This window comes from Neofelis nebulosa, chromosome 6 (assembly GCF_028018385.1).
Source record: "Neofelis nebulosa isolate mNeoNeb1 chromosome 6, mNeoNeb1.pri, whole genome shotgun sequence".
In the NCBI taxonomy this organism is placed as follows: domain Eukaryota; kingdom Metazoa; phylum Chordata; class Mammalia; order Carnivora; family Felidae; genus Neofelis; species Neofelis nebulosa.
In genome coordinates, this window is record NC_080787.1 from 41,725,127 (window position 1) to 41,749,658 (window position 24,532).

General features: G+C 46.0%; 1 protein-coding gene across 6 annotated transcripts in view; it reads left to right on the top strand.

Moving 5' to 3' along the window:
* The window catches only part of DAAM2 (dishevelled associated activator of morphogenesis 2), a 119,019-nt gene that overhangs the window by 70,495 nt on the left and 23,992 nt on the right, over window positions 1-24,532 (top strand). For all 6 annotated transcript variants that reach the window (XM_058733818.1, XM_058733817.1, XM_058733822.1 and 3 more), the window contains 12 exons: window positions 144-233; window positions 3,557-3,631; window positions 4,336-4,430; window positions 7,296-7,629; window positions 8,496-8,606; window positions 10,050-10,153; window positions 11,268-11,334; window positions 12,820-12,937; window positions 14,949-15,087; window positions 18,528-18,586; window positions 18,722-18,906; window positions 19,516-19,815. In XM_058733818.1, the coding sequence (XP_058589801.1) occupies window positions 144-233; window positions 3,557-3,631; window positions 4,336-4,430; window positions 7,296-7,629; window positions 8,496-8,606; window positions 10,050-10,153; window positions 11,268-11,334; window positions 12,820-12,937; window positions 14,949-15,087; window positions 18,528-18,586; window positions 18,722-18,906; window positions 19,516-19,815 (1,677 nt within the window). The remainder of the gene's footprint in view (window positions 1-143; window positions 234-3,556; window positions 3,632-4,335; window positions 4,431-7,295; window positions 7,630-8,495; window positions 8,607-10,049; window positions 10,154-11,267; window positions 11,335-12,819; window positions 12,938-14,948; window positions 15,088-18,527; window positions 18,587-18,721; window positions 18,907-19,515; window positions 19,816-24,532) is intronic.

Genomic DNA, 24,532 nt, shown 5'->3' on the forward strand with positions numbered 1-24,532 from the left:
GCAGAAGAATTGCCCTATCATACTTTTGCTGTTCTCTGGAGGAAGGTAGTAGGCTGAGGGATAGGTTTGGGGGGAATTGCAATTTCCTGTAGCACTGAATATTCTAATGTCAGCCATCTCAGACCTCTCTCTTGTCTTTTCAGGATGAATTGGATCTCACAGACAAAAACCGGGAGGCTGTGTTCGCACTGCCTCCGGAGAAGAAATGGCAGATCTACTGCAGCAAGAAGAAGGTGCCGTGGCTGACCCCTTCCGCTGCCACCTCAGGGTCCCCAGCATGGGGCAGCTCTTGCCCCCATGCTTTGCTCGCTCATTCAACAGATATTATACCCCGGCACCATTCTAGGTGTTGGAGGAACAACCATGAATAAATCAGGATAAAAAATTCCCTGCTCTCATGGAGCTTACACTCAGGGAAATGGGATTCTGTTTTTCAAAAACCCCTGATGCAGGTGCCTACTGGGTTCCAGGAGTGGGGCTGGGTCAAGGAGATGACAGTCTCAGAGATGACAATATCACTCCCTTCCCACACCCGCTTGGAGGGCGTGCTGCCTTGTGCCATACCCGAGGGACACTTTGTTGTAAGGACTGAGTTGGAGGTGAGGGTGGCCTCTTCTGGATCTTTGCGCCCCCACCCTGTCCCAGGCTCAGCCTCACAGGGTCACACATCAGTCCCCATTCTCCCCACCCTCTCCTCGCTCTCTTCTCCTTCACTAAAAGATGCCATTGGTCTCCTGAGTAAGGAGTGCCAGGCTCCAGTCTGGCTTCTTTAGCTCTTATCTCCTCCCCTCTGCTTCCCAGCAGTGGTGCTTTTTTCTCTCTTGGTCTTCCTCCATTTCTCTCTCTTGCTCATCTCTTTCTCTCTCTATCCCTCTTGCTCCCTTTCTATTTTAGTCTTTTTCTTTCATTCTGTTTTTCTTGGCCCATCTTCTTCGTCTCCCCTCCACCCTCCCATTTTTCAGACTTGCAGTTGTTCTTTTGATGTCAGAGTATAGGAATTTGGGAGTTAGAACCCAGTTATTCCTGTGCCTGAAGCACAGACCTGCTCCCTCCTGGGAGAAGAGAGGCAGGTGTAGGGCAGTTCTGAGCCATTGCCCCTTCATGTTCCCTAAGCCCATTTGTTCATGGCTCTTATCCTCTTTCCCAGGTTATTTGTCCCATCTGAGGCTCCATGGCCTTATAAAATTGGAGGAATTAGAATGCTACACCATTCTGGAATTGAAAGGAGCTCAGAAACAATTCAGTCTAGTCCTTTCTTCTGCATATGAAGAAAGGACAGCCTAGGGAGGCTGCGTATGAAGAAGGGACAGCCTAGGGAGGCAGTGGACTTGCCCAAAGGTCCCAGCCAGTTATGGCCAGTGGTTGCACCATTGCTAAAATCCAGACTGGCTGGAGTCCAAGAGCCTGTGGCAAGATGTAGAGGCTGTGCACACAGCAGTCTGGTATACTTGATGCACATTTATTAGGCACCTGGACTAAATACCATACGCTGTGTCCAGGAATCTCATTGTGAGAAAGAAGGTCTTAAAAAAAGCTCAAGTCATGGGAGGGAAGGAGGGATGGAGGAGAAAATTAACTTCGGGAGTAGCTAATCATGTCTGGTGCTTCTCCACTCTCCAAATTGATTTACCGTGAAGTTCCTGTCAGTTGATCTCTTACACGCCTAAAATAAAAAAAAAAAAAAAAATTACCGAAATGTAAGGACCTCTTGTTCTACCTTCCAAACCAAATTACAAGTAATCTTCCCCCACACTTTCACACACCCCTGAAGTGACACTTCCTCTGTCTGTAAGACCCTCCCCACCTGCCCTAGGTTTAGTAATCTTTAATAACTCTGTCCTTTTAGAGTCCCCTTGATGAGCCTTCTGTGTTAGATGTCCCCAACCTGGGTTTCCACGACCCACTATAGACAGTTCTACCATAGAGCATTTATCACTCTGCCTCTGGCACTAGACCAACGTATGGAGGGCAGGGATTGACATTTTGCTCAGTACTTTAAGGGCTCAGTACAGTGATTGGCATGTAGTAGGTGTTCATTTAATGCATATGGAAGGGTTACATGATGAGCTGGCAAAGGCAAGAAAGTATGTTTTTATGGTACATTTGTTTTTGTTTCTGTGATTCCCTCCCCAAGGTCAGAAGATAGAATTTGGGGGCTTCAGGCATGAAGAGTTAACACATAGCCATGTGAAGTCACAAAGACCAAATCAAGGCAGCTTTCTCACTGGTCTGTAACTTGGATTTTAGGAGAGAAAACTGTAAAGCCCGAGTAGATGTAGCTGAGGATGCAGGGTAAAGTCCAGGTCAGCTGGCAGACAGGTGGTATATCAGAGAGGTTTTGGAGGAGGAGGTAAGTTTTGGTGCAGATTTGAAAGTAGGAAATTAGCAGAAGGCAGGTGAGGGGGAACGTCCAAATGGGATGGGGATAGGAAGGAGCAGGGTGTGTGTAATGCCCAGAAGCAGATTCTTTGGCTAGAGGAGAGGGCTAGATTTTCAATGAGCATTAATATTTATTTAGCTTTCATTGTTCTTGCCCATCCTTGGGGAGGAGTTGAGGCTTTCCCTTGGAACCTGAGGGCTGGGCCAAAGGCCTCTGCCCTGGGTTCTGCCTCACAGCTACACTGACCCTTCCTGAGTCTCTCCCAAACCCAGGGCCTTGGAAACCTCTTTCCTTCTTTTCCTAAACTTGCTATTTACTTAGCACCTACCATGTGCCAGGCACTGCACCAAATGCTTTGTATCTGTGCTTCTCCAATGATCTCAGAGAAAGACCAAGTTTTTAAATTTCCAAACTGTCACAAACCAATACTTTTGTAAAATATAGTAAGAATGATCTTATTAGAACAGTAAAATTTGAAAACCCAGATGTACAAGCTATAAGCACAGATTTTTATTCGGTTCAACAGACATAAAATTATATTTTATTAAAAAGACATAGGGGCACATGGGTGGCTCAGTTGGTTAAGCGTCTGACTTTGGCTCAGGTCATGATCTCATGGTTCATGAGTTTGAGCCCCACGTTGGGCTCTGTGCTGACAGCTCAGAACCTGGAGCCTGCTTTGGATTCTGTGTCTCCCTCTTTCTCTGCCCCTCCCCTGCTCATGCTCTGTCTCTCAAAAATAAATAAATGTTAAAAAAATAAAAAGATCAAATTTAAAAAGAGAACCAATATAAGAAAAAAAGAATGTATTTTTAATTATGTATATGTATATAATACATATGTAATACATATGTAATATATGTATGTAATACACACACACACACACACACACACACACACACACACACACACACACACAGTGTTCATTGAAAGTATATACACCTGTGTGGTTTGTGGTTTATGCCCATGTCTTTGGCTGGTCAGTCCATTCAGTGTTCATTATCTACACTCTACCAAGGAAGAAATGGAAGCCTGGAGAGATTTTGTAACTTCCTCAAACTTCTCCGCATCTAGGTGGCACTGAAAAATGAATCTGCTGACAGGGAATGAAACTCAGGAACTCAGGCCATGGGCCTGTCTTGCCAGTTGGTCAGACAGTCTTTCTTCTTGTTCCAGGAACAGGAGGACCCCAACAAGCTGGCGACCAGCTGGCCGGACTATTACATCGACCGCATCAACTCCATGGCTGCGGTGAGCAATGGCTCCTCCCTTGCCCTGGACCCCCCCCCCCCCCCCGCCCCCGGAAAAGCTATGGTGGAGAGTGATCTTCCCAGTTTTGTCCCTGCACTTCACACCCCACTCAGTGAGGATCAGCAGCTTTCCAGTTATTCCCGAGATTTTATCATAATCCCTCCCTCTCTTGTGTGACTCTAGAGTCCCCCAACCATTTAAACACCCATTAACCAGGGTGCCAGGATGGCTCAGTCGGTTAAGTGTATGACTCTTGGTTTCAGCTCAGGTCATGATCTCATGGTTTGTGAGATCGAGCCCCACATCAGGCTCTGTGCTGACAGCACAGAGCCTGCTTGGGATTCTCTCTCTCTCCCCCTCCCTGCTCTGTCTCTCTCTCTCTCTCTCTGTCTCTCTTTCTTTCAAAATAAATAAACATTAAAACAAAAACCTCTATTAACCATTTGTATTTCACACAGTCTTGGGAAACAAGCTGAGCCAATAATTCTCCCTATTTCACAGATGAGGAAAGTGACGTCTAGGACTGGAGCTTGGCTCTTCTCAGAATTTGGTGTTCTTAGTGAATGAACCATTCCTGGAGGCCCTGCTCTTCCTGAGGCGAGGGTGGCTCCTGTGTCACACCTGGGTGTGGGGGCGTGGGGTGGTTCAGGGAGCTGGGGCTCAGGCAGCCCAGCAGGACCTCTGCCCCCTTCCACCTACCTCAGATGCAGAGTCTGTACGCTTTTGATGAGGAGGAGACAGAGATGAGGAACCAAGTTGTGGAAGACCTGAAGACGGCTCTCCGGACACAGCCCATGAGGTGACCCATTGTGTTTTCCTCTTCCTACTTTCTTTGGTGGTTCCCTTCCCTTGGTGGTTCCCCTCAATTTCCTGAAGCTTCACCCAATGCTCTGCTCCCAACTCAGTCCCCTTACAGGCTCCACCCCTGGGCATCGCCTAGAGTTCCTCCCACTCAGCTGTACTTGCAACCTCCCACTCTTCCTCCCTCTGAGGAGCTGGGAAGCTGCCAGAGGACGGGCATGCGGGGAGCCAGGGCAAAGAGCATGTGAATGTGGCATAAAACTTAGGTCCTGAAGAGCTATCTGAGCAGAAACTTAGGGCAGGTGCTTTTTTGTCTTGGAAAAACAGAATGGGACATAGGGTGGTGGCCTTATGGACAAGGTGTAGAAGAAAGAGCTCTGCAAATGAGTGCCCCAGCCTAGGGGGAGATGTGGTGTCTGTGGACAAGAATCCGCCATGTAGAGGAGGTGTGATACAGTCCAGGAAAAGGGAATGATTTCTCAAATGCTAAGAAGAAGGACCCTTCCCCTTTCCAGGACCACACTGTGTAAAGGTCCAAAGTGGGCAAAGAGCCATAGATTCTCTTTGTGCCTGGGAGCTGGCTTGCACCTGCTTGTGGGAGCTGACTGTTAAATTTTCAGCAGTTTTGCAAGCCGTTTGTTAAACGTAACTATAGTTAGAATATAACATATAAACTTAAAACTAAATAAATAATATCAAAAACAAAAGTAATTAAGTATTTGAAACTTATTACTCTCTAATTACCCAGTGATCTTACTACAGTTTAGTTTTATGTATGCTCTTTACTGTCATATATACTCTTGAGTTTACACCCATTGTATAAGCATGGTGGAAATATTGTTGACCCTGAACAAGGCAGGTGTTAGGGGCGCTGATTCCCACACAGTCAAAAATCCACATATAACTTTTGACTCTCACCAAACTCAACTACTAACAGTCTACCATTGACCAGCAGCCTTACCAATAACACAAACAGTTGATCAACACATATTTATAAGTTATATGTATTATATACAGTATTCTTATAATAAGGTAAGCTAGAGAGAAGAAAATGTTAAGAATATCTTAAGGAAAATACATTTATAGTATTGTACTGTGTTTGTTGAAAAAAATTCCCATAGAAGTGGACCTATACTGTTCACACCCATGTTATTCAAGGGTCAATGGTACAATAAACATCTCTTGGAAGGCAGGCATCTCTTTTCAACTTCCCAACTCCACATTCAAAGATGTCACATTGATATCTTTGAAATCAGCTATGCTAGCAGTATTTATACCATGGAAATTGGAAGACACTACAATCGGGCCTTTTCTTCCTTCTTCAGAGAGCCAGTTGTTAAATGTTTACCAGTGGGTCTGCCTGAGTGAATGAGTGAGTGAGTGAGTGAGTGAGTGAGTGAGTGGTCTGGGCTGAGCTTCCTACTTCCGGAGCCTGAAACTAAAGCCTCAGGAGAATGGGAGTGCCTTAATCTTTCTGGCTGCTCAGGTGTGGGTGGGAGGCTGGTATGGGAAGGGGACGCAGGAAGGATGAGGACATCGGGAAGGAGAGGGGTTGAGAGAAGGCTTCCAGGTTTGTCTTCCACTTTGATTTATTTTTCTTTCCTTTAATAAAATTCTGATTAAGTTACAGTCATGGTGGAAATTCTGTGGTATACAGAAAACATATAATAGAAACAAATATACCCATTTTAACAACTTATTTTGAGAGTATATTCTATTTTGTAGGCATATCTATATAATAATATGGAAGTACAACAAATACACTTGGGATCAAACATATTAGTTAGATAAAACGTCTCCCTCAGTTCCATTTATGACCTTTCCTTAGATCATTATTCTTCCACTAAATCAAGTGTTCAAAGTCTCTTGTGTGTGTGTGCGTGTACACACGTGTGCCACGAATGGCTCTGGCACTGGATGAAACCTAACGACTGCTTATAGAATGATGTGTTTAAATAATAAAGTAGATAAAAATAGATAAGATTAAAAATAAGCCAATTAAATGGAAACACAGTTAACCAAATATTAAACATTTGTGAGATAGCAATATATGTGCTGCTTTATGCCTTAAAGAGCAAGAACTAGCAGCTACCATAATTTCGAAGGGCTGATACTTATAACAATTATAATTTGATATGAAAATAGCTAATTTCTTTGAGTGACAAAGTCACAGATTCTGATAATAACCACAGTGTATTGCCTACATTCATCAGCAAAGGAAATGGTACATTTCACATAGAGGTTACCAAAAATAAAAGTCTAACTTTTTTTTTTCTCCATCCAAGTTCATAGACCCCTGCATGTTAGCCATAGACCCCTTAGGAGAACACAGACTCCAGGTTAAGAACCCCTGAACTAAATGGTTTTTAATGCTTTCTGTTACCATTCAAGATAACTTCGCTATTTTCTTAAGGATCTCTTGAAGAGCACCTTTCTTAGCCTCGGTCCTGTGACTCAGTGACTCTGATGCATCCCCCACCCGCCCCCATCTGGAAGTCCTCTTTGTCTTCTGACTGTATTTGTGTTAATTCCCATCCTCACTGGAGATGAATTTTCAGGTTTAACAGCCATGATAATTACAGTGATAATTACTACGGTCATTCCCTTCACGTATACCCCATCGTAGCTATGCAACTGTCAGTTAATGACCTGCAAATTCATGGTATTTAAGGTGCAAATAAGGCATGAGTCTGCTGTGAGGGTGATAGGATTTCAGTGCTTTAGGAAAACTCTATAAATGAGCCAAGTGGCTACTGTAGGTACGACACAGTGGTCGCAGGTAACAGGGTAACTATTGGCAAATGTTACAGAATAATATGCAAATTCAGGATATCGGTTGTGCTTATGGCTCTGGCCTGGACAGGTTTGTGACACGCTTCATTGAACTGGAGGGTTTGACTTGTCTGCTGAATTTCCTCCGGAGCATGGATCACGCTACTTGTGAAAGTCGCATCCACACCTCCCTCATCGGTTGCATCAAGGCTCTGATGAACAACTCCCAGGGGCGGGCACATGTGCTGGCGCAGCCGGAGGCCATCAGCACCATTGCACAGAGCCTGCGCACAGAGAACAGCAAGACCAAGGTGGCCGTGCTGGAGATCCTGGGTGCTGTGTGCTTGGTGCCCGGAGGTCACAAGAAGGTGCTTCAGGCCATGCTACACTACCAGGTGTATGCAGCTGAGCGGACACGCTTTCAGGTGAGGGCCCTAGTGGGGGCTTCCTTAGAAAGACTTAAGGACCCTTAAGAGATACAGGTTTGGCTGAGAAAATGGACTCCTCACTGGACCGTGGGTTCTTTGAGGCTGGACTATGGGTCTGTGGCTCTACATCTCTGAGCCCCGTGCCTGGCTAATCATAGGGGCTCATCAAAGTTGAACCGAATGCAGTTGCAGGGGCTAAGATTTTAGGTCCTCTGCCTGGGCCAGTGCTTACTGTGGGCACCCCAGGAAGAGTGCTAGAAGCTCATGCCGTGCTTTTTTCTTCTCCCTGGCCTGCCCCAGAAAAGTAATGAGATAGTAAGTATAAAGTGTCTTATGTAGACTCAGTATCAACAGATCTGAAATGTCAGATCTGTAGTACAAACTCCATGGTTTATCTACCAGTATAGGCTATTTGTTTATTCTGTCATCAAACATTTTTAAGCACCTACTCTGTGCAGAAAGTGGGCCCTGACCTTTTGCAGAAGATGCCGAAGAGGTAAAAGGCAGTGTCCGTGCTGTCAAGAAGCTGGGCAGGAAGATTTATGAACCATAAACAGCTAGAGCTGTAAACAGCTGTAAAGTGCCAAGGCAGCACTTCGGCACTGCCCCCACAAAGTAAACTAAGCCACGGAGGTGAGTAGAGAGGAGGCAAGGCAGAACTGAGACAGAGGTGTGGAGAGGCAAAGGATGGTTCTTGGAAAAGCTGAGCTTTTGGGAAGGTCCGAGGTAAGCTGGATAGATGGGGTAGAGAGAGTGTAGGGGGTATGCTAGGCAGCTAGAATGGGGGGGGGGCGCACATGCAGAGGCAGGACTTGTAAGATCCTGAGCCTGCCTTTCCTCTTCGGTCCTGCCTTTCCATCCAGACACTGCTGAATGAGCTAGACCGAAGTTTGGGCCGGTACCGGGATGAAGTGAATCTGAAAACAGCCATCATGTCCTTCATCAACGCTGTCCTCAATGCTGGAGCTGGAGAGGTGAGGCATCTCTTGCCCTTACTGTTTGTGGACTTTCTGGATCCCGGGGTAGTATGTGCAAGTGCCTCCTGGAGAAGTGGCAGAGAAAAGGGGCCAAGACCGCTGGTTGGTGTGGTTTCTACAATCAGCATCGTCTTCAGATTATCTTTATCAACTCTTGCCTCCTTCACTTGGGGCTGAGAAAGAATAGCTTGTCATGTACCTTACTGTCATGAAGGGTTCTTGGGGAGATTCTTACATGGGTAACATCATGCATTATGTGTAGTCTGGACAAACCTCAAGCTTGGCTGGCTGATGCTGGCTTCTCATTTATGGAAGGAGGGCAAGTGTTGGTTCTTCTTTCTAGAGCTTTCTAAAGACCTACTTCTGGACTCATTTCCAAGTTGGCTTGTCATGCCCTCTGGCACCTTCTTTTAGAGGGTATGGCTCCTGATTTTCCTTCCTTTGGGGTCAGAATGGGGTTCTCAGGCCATAAAAACAGCAACAGTTGAAGAAGACCTTGAAAAGCAGGTGAACTCCCCAAATGCTAAGGGGATCAGATACCCTGATCAAAGTCAGTTTGTTGAAGGACAAAAAGGGGCAACTTAATGATCTCTACTTTTCCCTCTTTTTTTTTTTTTTTTTTAAATTTTTTTTTCAACATTTTTAAATTTATTTTTGGGACAGAGAGAGACAGAGCATGAACGGGGGAGGGGCAGAGAGAGAGGGAGACACAGAATCGGAAACAGTCTCCAGGCTCCGAGCCATCAGCCCAGAGCCCGACGCGGGGCTCGAACTCACGGACCACGAGATCGTGACCTGGCTGAAGTCGGACGCTTAACCGACTGCGCCACCCAGGCGCCCCATACTTTTCCCTCTTTTTTGCTAGCATGCTTTTCTTGCATCCAGTCCTGATGAGCTGAGTTAGGTGAGGTGGGTTGGGGGAATAATCTGTCCCTAAGATGCTGATATCACCTTGGCCAATACTAGCTGTTATGACTAACATTTGTTCTGATTAGTTGGTGACCATACTTCATTAGGTAATTTTTAATGAATATCACCCCTGTAGGTAAGTAGTATCATTCCCATTTTAAAGATGAGGAAACTAAGGCTCTCCCAAAGTCACAAAACTAGTGAGTGTCAGAGCAGGGATTTAAACCAAGATTTATCTGATGTCAAAGTTTATATTCTACATCACTCTACAGTGATGCTCTTTGATGCCAAAGGCTGAGAAAATTGGTAAGAGACTTACAGAAGTGAATCAGGAAACCTAATGGGAGTAAATAACAAGGTCAAAGGTGTCTCCTCCCGCCCTTTCTTGAAACTCTGGGACTAGAAGTAGTTCCAGATGGGTTGTTGCAGGTGGTGTGGGATGATGACTGGAGTAGTGATGAGGGGGCCACTGGGGACTCTTGTGGAAGAGCCACAAGCTGATGAGTCTGTTCCTCCCTTGGGGACCCCCAGGATAATCTGGAGTTCCGCCTACATCTACGGTACGAGTTCCTGATGCTGGGAATCCAGCCTGTGATTGACAAACTCCGGCAGCACGAGAATGCCATCCTGGACAAGTAAGGCTCAGCCATCTGTCCCCACTGCAGATGTATGGGAACAGTACCTCAGTTGGGGATGATCAGGACTTTCAAGGAGGCTGCCCTTCCCACTGGAGACCACCTGCCATACCCAGTATCAATGCAGAATCAGCTCTGTGGCGGGGGGTGGGGTGGGGAGGTGGATAGCAATCCCACCTCCTTGTCCCAGATCCTGTGTCCCTGCCTCCTCTCTTTGCTGACCCTCTTTCTCAGCTCTGATGTTATAGGCAGGTGAACCCAGTAGTCCTCAACCATGGCAGTACCTCCCTCCCAGGGGGCATTTGGAAACGTGGGGGTGTTCTTTGGTTTTAAGACTGGCTGGTTGGGAGATACTAACTGGTATTGGCTGTTGGAAACCAGGAGTGCTAAACATCCTGTAGAGCACTCCTGCTTAGCAAGGAAATGCCCCAGCCCAAATAAAAGTCCAGATAAAGGTCCTTGTTGATGAAAGGGTGCAATTAAATTCCTATATGTTCCCAGTGAACTCTGTCCCCTCTGGTTCTGTCCCATTGATATAGACTATTTTGTTGTCCTGGGTCTTAAGGGAAACAGGATAGATCCTTTTGAATTGGAGTTAGGGAGTGGTTGGGGTAGAAAATGAGAGAGTTTGGCTTTGAGAGCTGTCATGGGGACAGTATTAGAACCCTGGTGATGGCAGGGCAGTGGTCCTTGCCTGGGGGCAATTTTACTCCCAGAGGACATTTGGCTATGCCTGGAGACATTTTTGAAGGTGAGGGCTGCTACTGGCGTCTAGGGGGTAGAGATCAGAAATGCTGTTGAACGTTCTACATCTCACAAATAAGCTTCCCACAACCAAGGATAATCTAGCCACAGATGTCAATAGTGCCCAAACTGAGAAAGATTGATCCTAGGCTAATGGGACCCTGGGCTGGCCTCCCTAAGGAAGGGACATGGGATTCTATTAAAGAGGAGAGTGTTGGCCTACAGAAAGGTGGCTTCCGTCTGGTTTTTCCTTGTCCTCACTGAATGAAGCTTTCAGATTTACTTGGTTGGGGGCTCAGTGGGACTTAACCCTCAACCAGGGATGTCATGGAGGTAAAATCTAGTCTCTCTATCCCTCCATCCTATCTAGGCATTTAGACTTCTTCGAGATGGTCCGGAATGAGGATGACTTGGAGCTAGCCAGGAGGTTTGACATGGTGAGGAGCCTGAAGGAATGGGGTGACTGCAGGGTGGGGGGTCCCAGATGACCCCACAAGCATCTTCTCTGGATCCTGTGCTGTGATAGGTCCAGTGTTGGCTGGCTTCCCTGGTGAGTGGCCCCCATGGCCAAGTCCTACTTCTGGAGCCCAGCAGTGTGTTGGCTCTGTGGGGCCTCACCTGGTAGGGCATCTCCCCTGCTGGGAGATTGCAACCCCCAAAGGAAAGAGAGCCAGTTCCTATGCATGATTAGTCTCAAATGCCTCTCCTGGACTTTTCTCCCTGCCTTCCAGCAATTTCCCTGAGTCACCTTTCCCCATCACTAACCAGATCATGCTTCACCAACCAAATTGACTTTTTATTTAGGCCTCAGTAATCCTGAAAATACACAGTTTGGCTGCTTAAATAATGTATTAGAAAAGCTCTACCCAAATAGAAACCTACTTCTGGTGGTGCAGCAGTCACCAGGCCCCATCCCGTTATATTGTCACAAAAGCCCTGATTCACAGATAAGCAGACTGAGATTAGCTTGCCTGCTGCCACACAGTGAGAGGATAGATCTTGGATCTGAACCCCAGTTGTGTGCAGCTATTCTACATGGTTCTTGAGTTGTGTATGCCCATTTCTCTTAGTTTAACTAATAGTTCTCAGTCAGGAGTGACTTTGCTCCCTCCTCCCCCTGTGGACATTGGCAACGTCTGGAGACATTTTTCGTTATCGCGACTGGTGTGAGGTGGATGCCACTGGCATTTGATAGGTTTTGGCCAAGAATGTTGCAGAACAGCCTACAGGGAACAGGACAGCTCCCTACAACAAAGAATGATCCGGTTCAAGATGCCAATAGTGCTGAGGTTGAGAAATCCTGCTTCATATAATTAGGACATCTTCCTCCTCCTTTTCTCTGAGCCTCTCTCTCTCTCTCTCTCTCTCTCTCTCTCTCTCTCTCTCTCTCTCTCTCTTAATATTTATTTATTTTTGAGAAAGAGAGAGAGAGAGAGCATGAGTGGGCAGAGAGAGAGGGAGACATAGAATCCGAAACAGGCTCCAGGCTCTGAGCTGTCAGCACAGAGCCTGACACAGGGCTCGAACTCATAAACCACGAGATCGTGACCTGAGCCAAAGTGGGACACTTAACCAACTGAGACACCCAGGTACCCCAGTCTCTCTATTTTTTTTAAGTTTATTTATTTTTGAGAGAGGGGGAGCAGAGGGGGGGACAATCCCAAGTAGGCTCCATGCTACCAGCACAGAGTCTGACAGGGGGCTTGAACCCGTGAACCGTGAGATCATGACTTGAGCCAAAATCAAGAGTTGGACACCTGAGCCACCCAGGCACCTCTCTATGCCTCTCTTTTTAAGCCTGGGCCAGAAGCAGAAGAAGGAGCATTGTCCTGGGGAATGGGGTGCAGTGGATAGAAGCAGGGTTTTCTCCCCTCTTCTGCTGCTTGCCCCCTCCCCATTCACTGTTCCCTCTACTCCCTCAGGTCCACATCGACACCAAGAGTGCTTCCCAAATGTTCGAGCTGATCCACAAGAAGCTAAAGCACACGGAGGCCTATCCCTGCTTGCTGTCTGTCCTGCACCACTGCCTGCAGATGCCCTGTGAGTAGCCCACACTTGCCACTTCCTCAGCCGGCCTGAGCCTTGGCCAGGGACAGGTTGAGACAGGGTGTCAGGACCTCCTTGGCTTGGTGAGTCTGCCTGGGTCTCCCTCCGCACATGCCCCTGGGAGCCTTGGCCACAGGACTCAGGCCCTTTCTCTTGCCTCCCTCTTTGAGGTCAGGACATCCTCTGTCACCCAGGGGAGATGCTGGGGTCTTGGCCCTGAGCAATGCTAACGTCCTGGTCTAGCAAGCAGTAGCTTGATCATTGCAAAATCAAATAGCTCTGGCTGTTAGCTAACGGCAGGTGAGCGGTCAGTCCTTTTGGGGAGCTCCAAAAAAGAAGTTTTGTGGTTGGGGGAGTAACACAGATATACACTGAGCATGCCTGTTTTCAGGGTTTTATCAGCTCCTGCATCTAGGCGTGGTGAGCTCCACTTTACCACACTTGTCCCTGCTTCTCTTTACAAATATCAAATGTCAGCATCTAAGCTTAGCAGATGCTAAGCTCTTAAGATCCAGGGGTGCACAGTGACTTCATAAATCACACACAATCACTAATAGCCACCCCAGCATGAAATTTGAAATGAGCTATAACTGTACCATTTGGTATTGAAGCTCTTCACAAAATTGGATATTTGGAAGGCTAGCATGGCCAAACTTCATGATCTAGGCTGACTCTTCAGTGCTGATGATGCTGGCATTGGTATTCATGGTGATGGTGGCAATACCTACAGCTTACTATGTGCCACCTCTGGGCCATGTGTGATGCGAGGTTCTCTGGCACAGTGTGCCAGAAATGATTTAAGCCTCAAAATGATTTAAGGAGTGTACATTATTATATCCGATCCACGGTGTATGAACTTGAGGCTGGGTGAGTCTGTGCATATGACAGAATTTTTGTTTCTTTGGGGTCATGGCTTTAGATGAAACATGTTCTACTTCTCTGAGCCAGTGACCTGGCTTTACCCTGCTTTCCTGGGTGAAAGGCCAATATAAAACTATACCACTTTGCAATTCCTGTGGCAGTGAAGTGATGGAAAGGAAAATGACCACAGTGGCCTAGACCAGGGAGCTATCCATTGTCCAAAGCTCAGTCAAGAGATCTTTGTGGAAGACATAGGAAGTCCCTGAGAAACCCAACTTCTCCTCACGAGTTTTTGTGTGTGGTGTTCCATGGGCAATGCAGAGGGTCTCTTTTGCCTCCAAATGGGGCTTTGCAGACATGACCTTCTACCTCGTAAGCTTGTGGTTTGACTTTGAGGTCAGGATCATGCTGGTTGATCTCCCTTGGTGGTCAGTTGAGACAAAGTACTTGGGCTCAAGAACTGAGGAAGAGAGGCTTGTGGCTAGCGCATGAAAAGAAAGGCCATGTCCCACCAGATCATGATGACAGGGGATGGGAGTGGGGCCCTGTGAGATCAGGCACCACGTGCAAGCCCTTGCCTTCATAGTTCAGGGTCACCTTCACCAAGAAATCTGCCTGGATTCCATTAGCACTGTTCCAACCCACTCTGTCTCTCAGTGCATGCCTGTAATTAGTTTCCATTCATCTTTCACTGTAGAACAACAGCACAGATAATCCTAAAACCTTTTCTTTTTTTAAATTTCCCTGGAGACTTCATTATTTAGCAGGTAATATTTTGGAGCAGATTTACTTTCTGAAAGGTGCTTTTTTTAGATAATGTAAAAGGCAATTTGCGTTCCCAAGGCATAGGCTACTCAGGGTACCTACAGGGAAGGAAGGCAGCCAGGTAGCACTTCAGGGAGTAGAAAAATATGTCTAGAGCATTGACACTTTTATAGTCAGTTGCAGATCATCAAGAAACGACTAGATTTGTGAGTCTCCATCATCAGCATCAGCAGCATCAGTGCCTCCCTCATCAGACTGAGAGCTTGCCAAGGGAGGGAGAGGGCATGCCTCACCAGCCCGGGCCCAGGCAGTGACTCTAGGGCCTGGCCTCAGGGGAGCTCCCGGGCTCAGTAAAGATATGATGCCTATTCTTCCTCAGACAAGCGGAATGGTGGCTACTTCCAGCAGTGGCAGCTCCTGGACCGCATCCTTCAGCAGATTGTCCTCCAGGATGAGAGGGGTGTGGACCCTGACCTGGCTCCCTTGGAGAACTTCAACGTCAAGAACATCGTCAACATGTGAGCAGTGACCAGCTCCTACCTGTCTTCCTCCTCCTTCCCCATCTCTCTCCTGCTTGGAGTCTCACCAGTGAAACCTCTACTCCCTCTCTCAAACCACATACCTCCAAATGCCCCTTAAGCAGCATTGTCCAACAGAACTCTCTGAGATAATGGAAATGTTCTATATCTGCACTGTCCAAACATGGCCACTGAGCACTTGCCATGTGGATAGTGTGGCTGAGGAACTGAATTAATATTTTTATTTTGGTTTAATTAAATTTGGATAGCCATATGACATGGTTAGACTATCACATTGAACAGCACAGATTTATAAGGGGTGTGCTCGACTTTTAGTGATCCATTGCATGGAGTGGATAGAGGAAGAATTTAAACATATAAACTATGGGGCGCCTGGGTGGCTCAGTCAGTTAAGCGTCCAGCTTCGGCTCAGGTCATGATCTCTTGGCTTGTGGGTTTGAATCCCACGTTGGGCTCTGTGCTGACAGTGTGGAGCTTGGAGCCTGCCTCAGATTCTGTGTCTCCTTCTCTGCCTTCCCATCCCCCACTTGTACTCTGTGTCTGTCTCTGTCTTTCAAAAATTAACAAACATTAAAAATTTTTAATAAACAACCATATTAACTATGGTCTATGGGCTAACTCCAATCCTCCTGCTTCCTTCAGTATGGCCCATGAGCTAAGAATGGTTTTTACATTTTAAAAGAGTTTTTAAAAACAAACAAGAATATGTGACAGAGACTGTACCTGGTATACAAAACCTAAAATATTTATTCTGATCCTTTAGAGAAAGTTTGCTGACCACTAAGAGCATGGCAATTTAACTAAGGCTATTGGACAAGGATGTCAGAGCCTAAGGTCATCTGGCTTATCTTTGACACTGTGTATAGATAAACACAGAGAACCAAGTTTAAAGTCACATCAATTAATAACAGATGTGATGTTAACACAGTTTTTTAATTTTAAACTTTTACTTTCTTTTTTCAAGTGTTTATTTTAATTTCCAGTTAACCTGCAGTGTAATATTCGTTTCAGGTGTGCAATGTAGTGATTCAACACTTCCATACATCACCTGGTGCTTCTCATGACAGGTGAGACAGGTGAGGAGTGACAGGTGCACTCCTTAATCCCCATCACCTGTTTCACACATGCGCCCACCCATCTCCCCTCTGGTAACCATCAGTTTGTACTCTATAGTTAAGAGTCTCTCTTAACTCTCTGTTTTACCTTTTGCTCATTTGCTTTGTTTTTTAAATTGCATATATGAGTGAAATCATCTGGTATTTGTCTTTCTCTGACTTATTTCCTTAGCATGATACTGTCTAGCTCCATCCATGTCATTGCAAATGGGAAGATTTCATTCATTTTACGGCTAAGTTGTACAATGGAATGTATGTGTGCATACATATACATATATATCTCACATCTTTATCCGTTCATCAGTCGATGGACCTGGGCTGCTTCTATATCTTGGCTACTGTAGATAATGCTGCTGTAAATGAAAGTCTGAGCCAGTTGCCCTTTAAAGAGATAAACCGGCTCTCTTTAAAGAGATAAACCGGATTCATTATGTCACATTCCAAGGCCAGGTGGAAAATGATTTTTGAACTATTCATGTTACTGTTTTCTTTTGTACAAGTAGTTGGATATTGATGTGGTTAATCCTACCTGGTATGCTGGACAAATGCAACTAGCAAAGTAATCAAAATGTAGCTTTATTCTTATTTTTGTTTTTGTTTTCTATTAATTCTTTATACTATTTAGTGGGGGAAGCTTTTCCTCTGCCAGAGGGTGAAAATGCCTCAGCTCCAATAAAGTTTTTGCTGCTTGTTGGGCAGTGGAAGGCCAAAGATCATTTTAAGCCACCAATATAGTCTCCAATCTGCACCTAGAAGAACTGGTCCCAGATGTGAAGAACCATGTGAATTCTAGATTTGATTTAGCCTTTAGCCTCAAACCTCTCTCTTCCCCGGGCTGGGGCTGGAAGGTGCAGTGGAAAGGATATGTGTGATGATTGGCTTTCTTTCTCTGTTTCTCTTCTAATAACCCTTTCCACACACCACTTTTCTGTTAGCTAACTAGTTTCTAACCCCTATAAGGCAGTGTGGGGGCAGGAAGCAGGAAGGCACAAGGTCTTTCTTGATCAGGTAACTAAGTGAACAGGCTTTCTATTCTCTGGCCTTAGAACATGGGTAAAGACATGAATTATTTCTGGATCTTCTACTTCTTTGCTGCATGCCTCTCACTATAAAACCCTGGTCACTGGCCATTTAAGGTTTTTTGTTTTTTTCTTTCTGCCCCCTGGGGCTGGTTGGTACCATCCCTTCAGTCACCTCCTGGTTCACTGGTAATCCAGTGCACAATGGCACAGTGTTGAAGCATCCAATTTTCTGCTATATGGACATCTTGGACAGGACTTAAAATGACATCAGCCCAGTTTCCCCATGACGCTCACATTTGGTCCTTGAGGAACCCTCATGCAATCTCTGTACCAAAAAACTCTAGGAGTGCTGGCTGGTCCCAGCACAGCACCACTCTCCTGGTTAATGTTTCCTCATTCTTTGGACCTGCCTGTCACCAAGTCATACCCAAGTCTACCATGCCTCCCTCCCAACGTCAGGGAATGTGAGCCCAAACTCTCTGAGTGGGTCCAAAAAAGCCACTGGATGGTGGTGAAGGAGGTAGCACCCCCAAGAAAGACAGCAATGGCTTTCTCCAAAGACATCTCTTCACAAATTATGTCCCTTTTCATACTCTGCCCCCTCTAAGATCTTGATCTGGTGGAGAAAGCCAAGATTCATGATTTTCATATTTTCAGAGTTACAAAAAAAATGATTATTGGTATCTCACTTTGGAATTTTACCTCTACTACACTTTGGTGTCCAGGTAATAGCTTTAACCCCCGTTACAAGAATTTGACATGAGTGAGGAGCATCTGTGATTTCGATACATCCCTCTTCACCCTCAGCATATACATCCTGTGTTGCTGGGATGGGCAATTTCTCTTGTTCTTACACATTGGCCTTTGGAAGTCTGGAGCATGGTAAGGCCAACATTTTTATCTATCTCAGTGCAAAAACATTATTTTTACAAAGAGATACAAGTCATTAGAAAACTAAAGGAAGCCTGAGATTTAGTCCCAGTTCTACCATTAGTCAAGCTATTGTCTTCATATCTGGTCTCAAGAGCTTCAACTGTATCATGAAGTGGTTGAATCATAAGTTATCTAAGGGGCCTTTCAGCTTTCACAATCCATGGAGAGACACATGAGAACTGGGAAAGCTGGGGACCTGGAGAAACCTGGAGATTCAAATTCCTAGCTTCCTTGATGTGGCTGGACAGACTGGAGATCAGGGAACCAGTGTGGGGAATAGGAAGATGGTATGTCTTCTGGGAACTTGTGAGCCAACAGTCAACAGACCCTTCCCTGTACTCCCCACCAGGCTCATCAATGAGAATGAAGTGAAACAGTGGCGAGATCAGGCAGAAAAGTTCCGGAAAGGTAAGGGGCTCTGCCTAAAGCCACTGCACGCTCCACTGAAACTCTTCCCTGCCCAGCCCAGGAGCTGTTAGAGGCAGACACACACATATTCATATTCTCTCTTCCATTTCCTCTCTGGTTCCACCCCCATCCCAGAACACATGGAGCTGGTGAGCAGACTGGAGAGAAAGGAGCGAGAATGTGAGACAAAGACATTGGAGAAGGAAGAGATGATGCGGACACTGAACAAGATGAAGGACAAACTGGCCCGAGAGTCCCAGGAGCTGCGCCAGGCTCGAGGACAAGTGGCAGAGCTGGTGGCCCAACTCAGTGAAATCTCAGTATGTAGACATCCTCCTCTCCTTTTACACATTGAGCTGAGGCCTTCAGGATGTTGTGGGAAGAGCAGGTGTGAGGAAGGGCCAAGGAGCCCATGATGAAGAAGTGAGAGGAGGACCCTGGGTCAGGACAGAGTAGATCTCTGAGGCTATAAGGGTGGCTACTTTTGCGTTAATTAGAAAAAAAATGCTCTATCCCCTGGGTGAAAAGAGCATTTCCCCTTTCCTTGTCCCAGGAAGTAGAATGCATAGTGCAGGTGCTATTTTGCCCCCACCCCCAACCTGTGCAGCTGGATACCCCTGTGCAGGCAATAGCCTACACAACTGTATGCATTATTCCTGCTGTTGCATTGTGATAACTATGACTTTTTCCAGTGTCACGTATATGTGTTTTACCTATGTGTGTGTGTCTGTAGTTGTGTCTATGTGTGTGTTGGATGTTTGGGTCACAGAGAGGAAATGGGGGAGGGCAAAATGTGTGTGGGAGGTGAGAGCAGGATTGGGGTCTACTATGGATGAAGAATAAGAATAAGGAGAGGAATAGTGTGGTGGGGACCTGAAAGGCATCATTGCTGATGGATTTGTCCTTTTTATTTTTCTGTTTCCCCACAGACAGGACCTGTATCTTCCCCACCACCCCCTGGGGGTCCACTTACCTTATCTTCCTCGATGACAACCAATGACCTGCCTCCACCCCCGCCCCCTCTACCTTTCGCCTGCTGCCCCCCACCGCCACCACCACCTCTTCCACCTGGTGGGCCTCCCACTCCCCCTGGTGCTCCACCTTGCTTCAGCATGGGCCTGCCTCTCCCTCCGGACCCCTGCCCCAGCAGTGATATCCCACTCAGGAAGAAGTGTGTCCCCCAGCCTTCTCATCCACTGAAGTCCTTCAACTGGGTCAAGCTTAATGAGGTAAACAACAAAGAAAAGATCAGTAGGCCCATTCTCCCATGGCCAATGCCAGTCAGCCCCATGGATTGCCTTCCGTTGTTTGTAGATCCCCTGTCCTGGGTTCGTTTTTGTGGTGGGGATAAGGGGGTAGTAGATGCAGAATTTGGGATTGCTGATGGCAGTCAGCTTACCATCCACTGGAAAGAACATCTACACTGGTATGAGGAGGCATGAATGTGCTAAGGCTCAGGTTGGTAAAGCCATCTACAGATGGAATTTGTATGTGCTGAGGGTTAATGGAGTGATATAGATACCAGAGCATGGGCCAACCAGGGTCGCTTTCTAGACAACACAATGGCTGGGATAGAGTTTTAAGGATAGGGTCTATTTGAGGAAAAGGGTGGAAAGATCTTGGGCCAAGGTCTAGAGATGGTAAAGATCAGGGCAGTGTGTTCAAAGGACTGAAACTGTGAGGCCATGGCAGGGGAAGTGATAGCTCCCTTGCCATGAACAGTTTGATGTCAAGATGTAGCCATTTTGGCATCCTCCTGGGGGAAGGTAAACATACTGAGTACTTTTCTAGACTTCTAAGTAGTGAGAGACCCTCATGAATATTATCCACCAATAATCACTGATCCCAGATCACGTGTGGGAGTTGATTCCTCTGTTGGACTGACATGAGCATGGAGGAGAGGTGCCCTGGTTGCATTAGACAGTTCGTAATTTAAGTCCAGTTCCAGCCTGGGTCAAGCCCTGCCTCTGGTTCTATACTAAGTGCTATTAAGAGGACCTGTGGCTTTGTCCATGAGGTGTAACTGGGCTCAGTTAGCCTGACTCATATGCATACTTCGGCAGCAGCCATGCAGACATCATTTTAGAGCTGGGACAAGTGTATGCCCTCTAGCCTTGTTGTCTCAGCCTTTTGGTCTAACTCTTGGAGAATTCATAACTGTACCTTCCTATGCAAGCTTAAATGAGCTCAGATGGAGACTCAAGTGGGAAGAGATGTGAGATGTGAAGTAGGTGGCCAGCTATTTGTTAGCTGACTCTCCTAACGGTAGACCAGCTAGCCAGTCAGTCTGAGGACTGCTTTGTGTAAAGCTTTTTGCAGGGGGCTATGATGGATAATAATAAAAGGTGAGACAAAACACTGCCCTGTAAGAGCTTTGGACCTGGAAAAGTAGGAATTTTGTTTAAGGAAACACCTAGAGATCCCAGAGAGGGATTGAAGGGGAGGTTCTAACCTCTAAACCAAGTGTGGCTCTAACTAACTGCGACCGGTGTAAATCACTCACTTTGTACCTCAGTTTTGCTTGTCTGTGAGATTTCTAGGATTCCTTTTACCTCTGGTTTTATAATGGAGGTGGAAAGACAAAGCATGAATACAGCCCATTCATAGTCTCCTGGGCCTCTGATAACATCTCCAATCTAAGCTGGTAAAATTTTAGAGACATCTGTTAGAGTTTTGAAGCCACATGGTTGACGTTTGTGACAACTGTACCGCACAGCTGTGCCCTGTGGGCACTTCTCCATGGTCATGAGGCAGACAAACAGCTCTGAAGAACCAAAAGGGCCACAGGTTGTGTGGAAATGTTCAGTGTTCATGAACAGAAATAATATATATACTTTTTGGGGGGTAAAAAAATATTTTTTTGTTGTTGTTTCCTGTACTTAGAATTATAATTTGAAGGGTTTTTTTTTTTTTGGCTTCCTTAAAAAAAACCTTTTAAATGTTTTAACTGAAGTATAGTTGACACACAATATTACATTAGTTTCAGATGTCCAATGTAGTGGTTTGACAACTCTGTACATTATGCTATGGTATGATATATCTATTTTCAATGTTCTCAGGAACCTCCGTACTGGTTCCCACAGTGGCTGTACCAGTTTGCATTCTCACCAACAGTGCAAGAGGGTTCCTTTTTCTCTGCATCCTCACCAACGCTTGCTTCTTCTTGTCTTTCTGATTCTAACCATTCTGACAGGTGTGAGGTGATATCTCATTGTAGTTTTGATTTGTGTTTCCATGATGATCAGTGGGTTTGAGCATCTTTCCATGTGTCTGTTGACCATCTACAGGTCTTCTTTGGAAAAATGTCCATTCAGGTCCTCTGCCCATTTTTTAGTTGTATTACTTGTGGAGTTTTTTGGTGTTGAGTTGTATAGGTTCTTTATATATTTTACATATTAACCCTTTATTGAATGTATCATTTGCAAATATCTTTTCCCATTCCGTAGGTTCCCTTTTGGTATAATTTTAAGATTTTAAATAAGATTTTATAAGATTATAAATATCTTATAAATAAGATAATTATAAGATTTTAAAAAGGTAATGAAAAGTTGATTAGGCCCCTCAGCCATTAAGGAAGACAGACAAGGCAACTGATATTTTTGCAGCATTTTCATCAAGTAGAGCTTTGCACTTAGGATTTTCTCTGGGGTCCAATAATAATAAAGTCTATATAAATTCCTCAGGGGCCCCAAGTAGTCCAGAGTTTTATTCCTAGACTTGAAAGTACAAGTCTGATGGAATAAGGAATAGAAAGGATTTGCAGGAGTTGTCAACATTTCTCAGCAGGGGTGACTGGAGGGGCATTGAACAGTATCTGTGAACCTATTATCCCAGTTCCAAGCTTTTAATCATGTGACCAGGAGTTATTTCATCATTTTGGCTTCAGGTTCCTAATCTGTAAAATGGGAGTAATTATGACATCTATATCAAAGGACTGTTATGAGGATCAATTGATATATAAAGTACTTGGAACAGTGACTGACACATAGAAATTCATAATAATAAAAATAATCTTAGGTTATGAGTGGCACTACCATGCATGCTTTAAGTGTGTTATCTCACTTAATCCTTACTTCAACTCAGTCAGCAAGCATCATTGAGACTGTGCTTCCTTTTATGTGAAATAAAAAGAGAATAGTACCCCTCTACTTTCCAACACTCCTGCATAGTGGTGAGGCTGGGAGTGCAAGCTGGCTTGGTCTGTCTGACCCCAGATGCTCAGTGAGAGAAACACCCTGAAAAGTGTTTTGGAGAAAGATTTCCCTGGCATATAAAGGATGTCTCTAGAAGGCCAGAAGCCCCAGGAACCTAGACTGGAAATGATGAGGTCTTGGCCACAGTGATGCAAAAATTAAAGCCAGGCATTATTCTATACAGTGGGCACATCAGGGCGACTTGGTAAAATGCAGCATGTAGAGAATACTAGGAATTGAGGGACCTCTGTCTGGCTCCAGAGCTCAGCTACCCCTCCATGATGAGCTGCATATGGAGATGGGATGGCATGTGGCAAGAAAGGTGGGAGAGCTGGGTGCTTAGCCTGTTCTCTTAGGGGAAGCTCTTTCCTGGGTTGACCATCCAGCTCTCTCACTCCAGCTGGTTCTTCTTGCCATGGCCTCACCAGGAATAAAGATCAATGGCATGTTTTACCTGTGTGGGCTTTCCCATGGAGCCCACCCACCTCTACTCCAGGCCTAGATTCAGATGGGGAACCAGTTAGAGGTTTCCCTTCCTTGCTTTCTTGGTTCAATTTCCCCTCCCATCTTCTCTCTGCCTCCCATCTACCCCATTCTGGGGGCTTGGCTCCTTTCCCTAGTCCCCTTCCCTTACCCCACGCATACTCCTGTGCATGCACACGTGTACACACACACACACACACACACACACACACACACGCAGTGGTTGTTTCTGCCATGAAAAGAATGTGTCTGTGTTGGGTTTGGCCAGTTGCCTGTATCCCTTGCTGCTCCGAGCTTCCCAGCCCGGCATTCCACAAGAGGGTCCCTGGCCTTAGGAAGGCCACAGGAATGTCCCCACCCCCCTGCTCTGGCCTAGCCTCCCCTTTCCAGAGTTTAAGAAAATAAAAGTGAGTGAAAGGTATGTTTCTCTCTCTAAGCCTTGCTGAGGGGGAGATGGAGGGAGGAGGCAGCAGTGGCCTTAGAAAGGTTCCCCAGCTGCCTTCCAGGCAGAGGAAGGTGGGAGATTCCATTTTAAAGGACAGCAAAGCTCGGGATGAGGCGAAGATCCCTGGGAGGACAGAGTCAGAGCACCCTGGGAGGGGCTGTGCTCTCTGCTCTCTGAGCCATTGTCAAGGTGCTATGAGACCACTGGGGTCCTCTCATCTTGGCTGATGGGGCCTCCCCCCAGGGAAGGGATTCAATGCCAGGGTTCTACACAGAAGTGGGACATTTCCTAGGTGGAGAGACCTTGGAATGTTAACCCTTGGACGCATTCCAACTATGAGGGATAGACCACTTTCCTGGGTCTGACCAACAGGAAGTTGTGGCAGAGTCTTGCTGGCCTGAACAGTCGCTATAGGGGCCAGGATGTCTCAGGCTTTGGCATTTGTCCACTTCCTGGGAATCTGGGAAAGTGGGAAGAAGACCCCTGGGAGAGAAAATGACCATCTCAGTTACGAGAAATATAGTGGGCACTGAGGATTTGAGGATCTCAAATATGTGTGGGCACTATTCCATCCAGTGACTCCAGCCGACACTGACCTTTAGGGAGTGTGTCCTGAGAACACTGGTTTAGTTTGGTTTTTCTGGAAAGAGTTTCATACCCTCTTTCATATTTGCCCACCCATCACTCCACTCCGTTTGATTTCTGGAACATACATGTGGTCCCACAAGAAAAGGAGGACGAGCGGGTTGGCTCTGGCCTCTGCTTTGGAGCAGAGTATTTAAGATTTGGGGGAAGATGAATCAACCCCCTTCTGAAGGCCTGAAA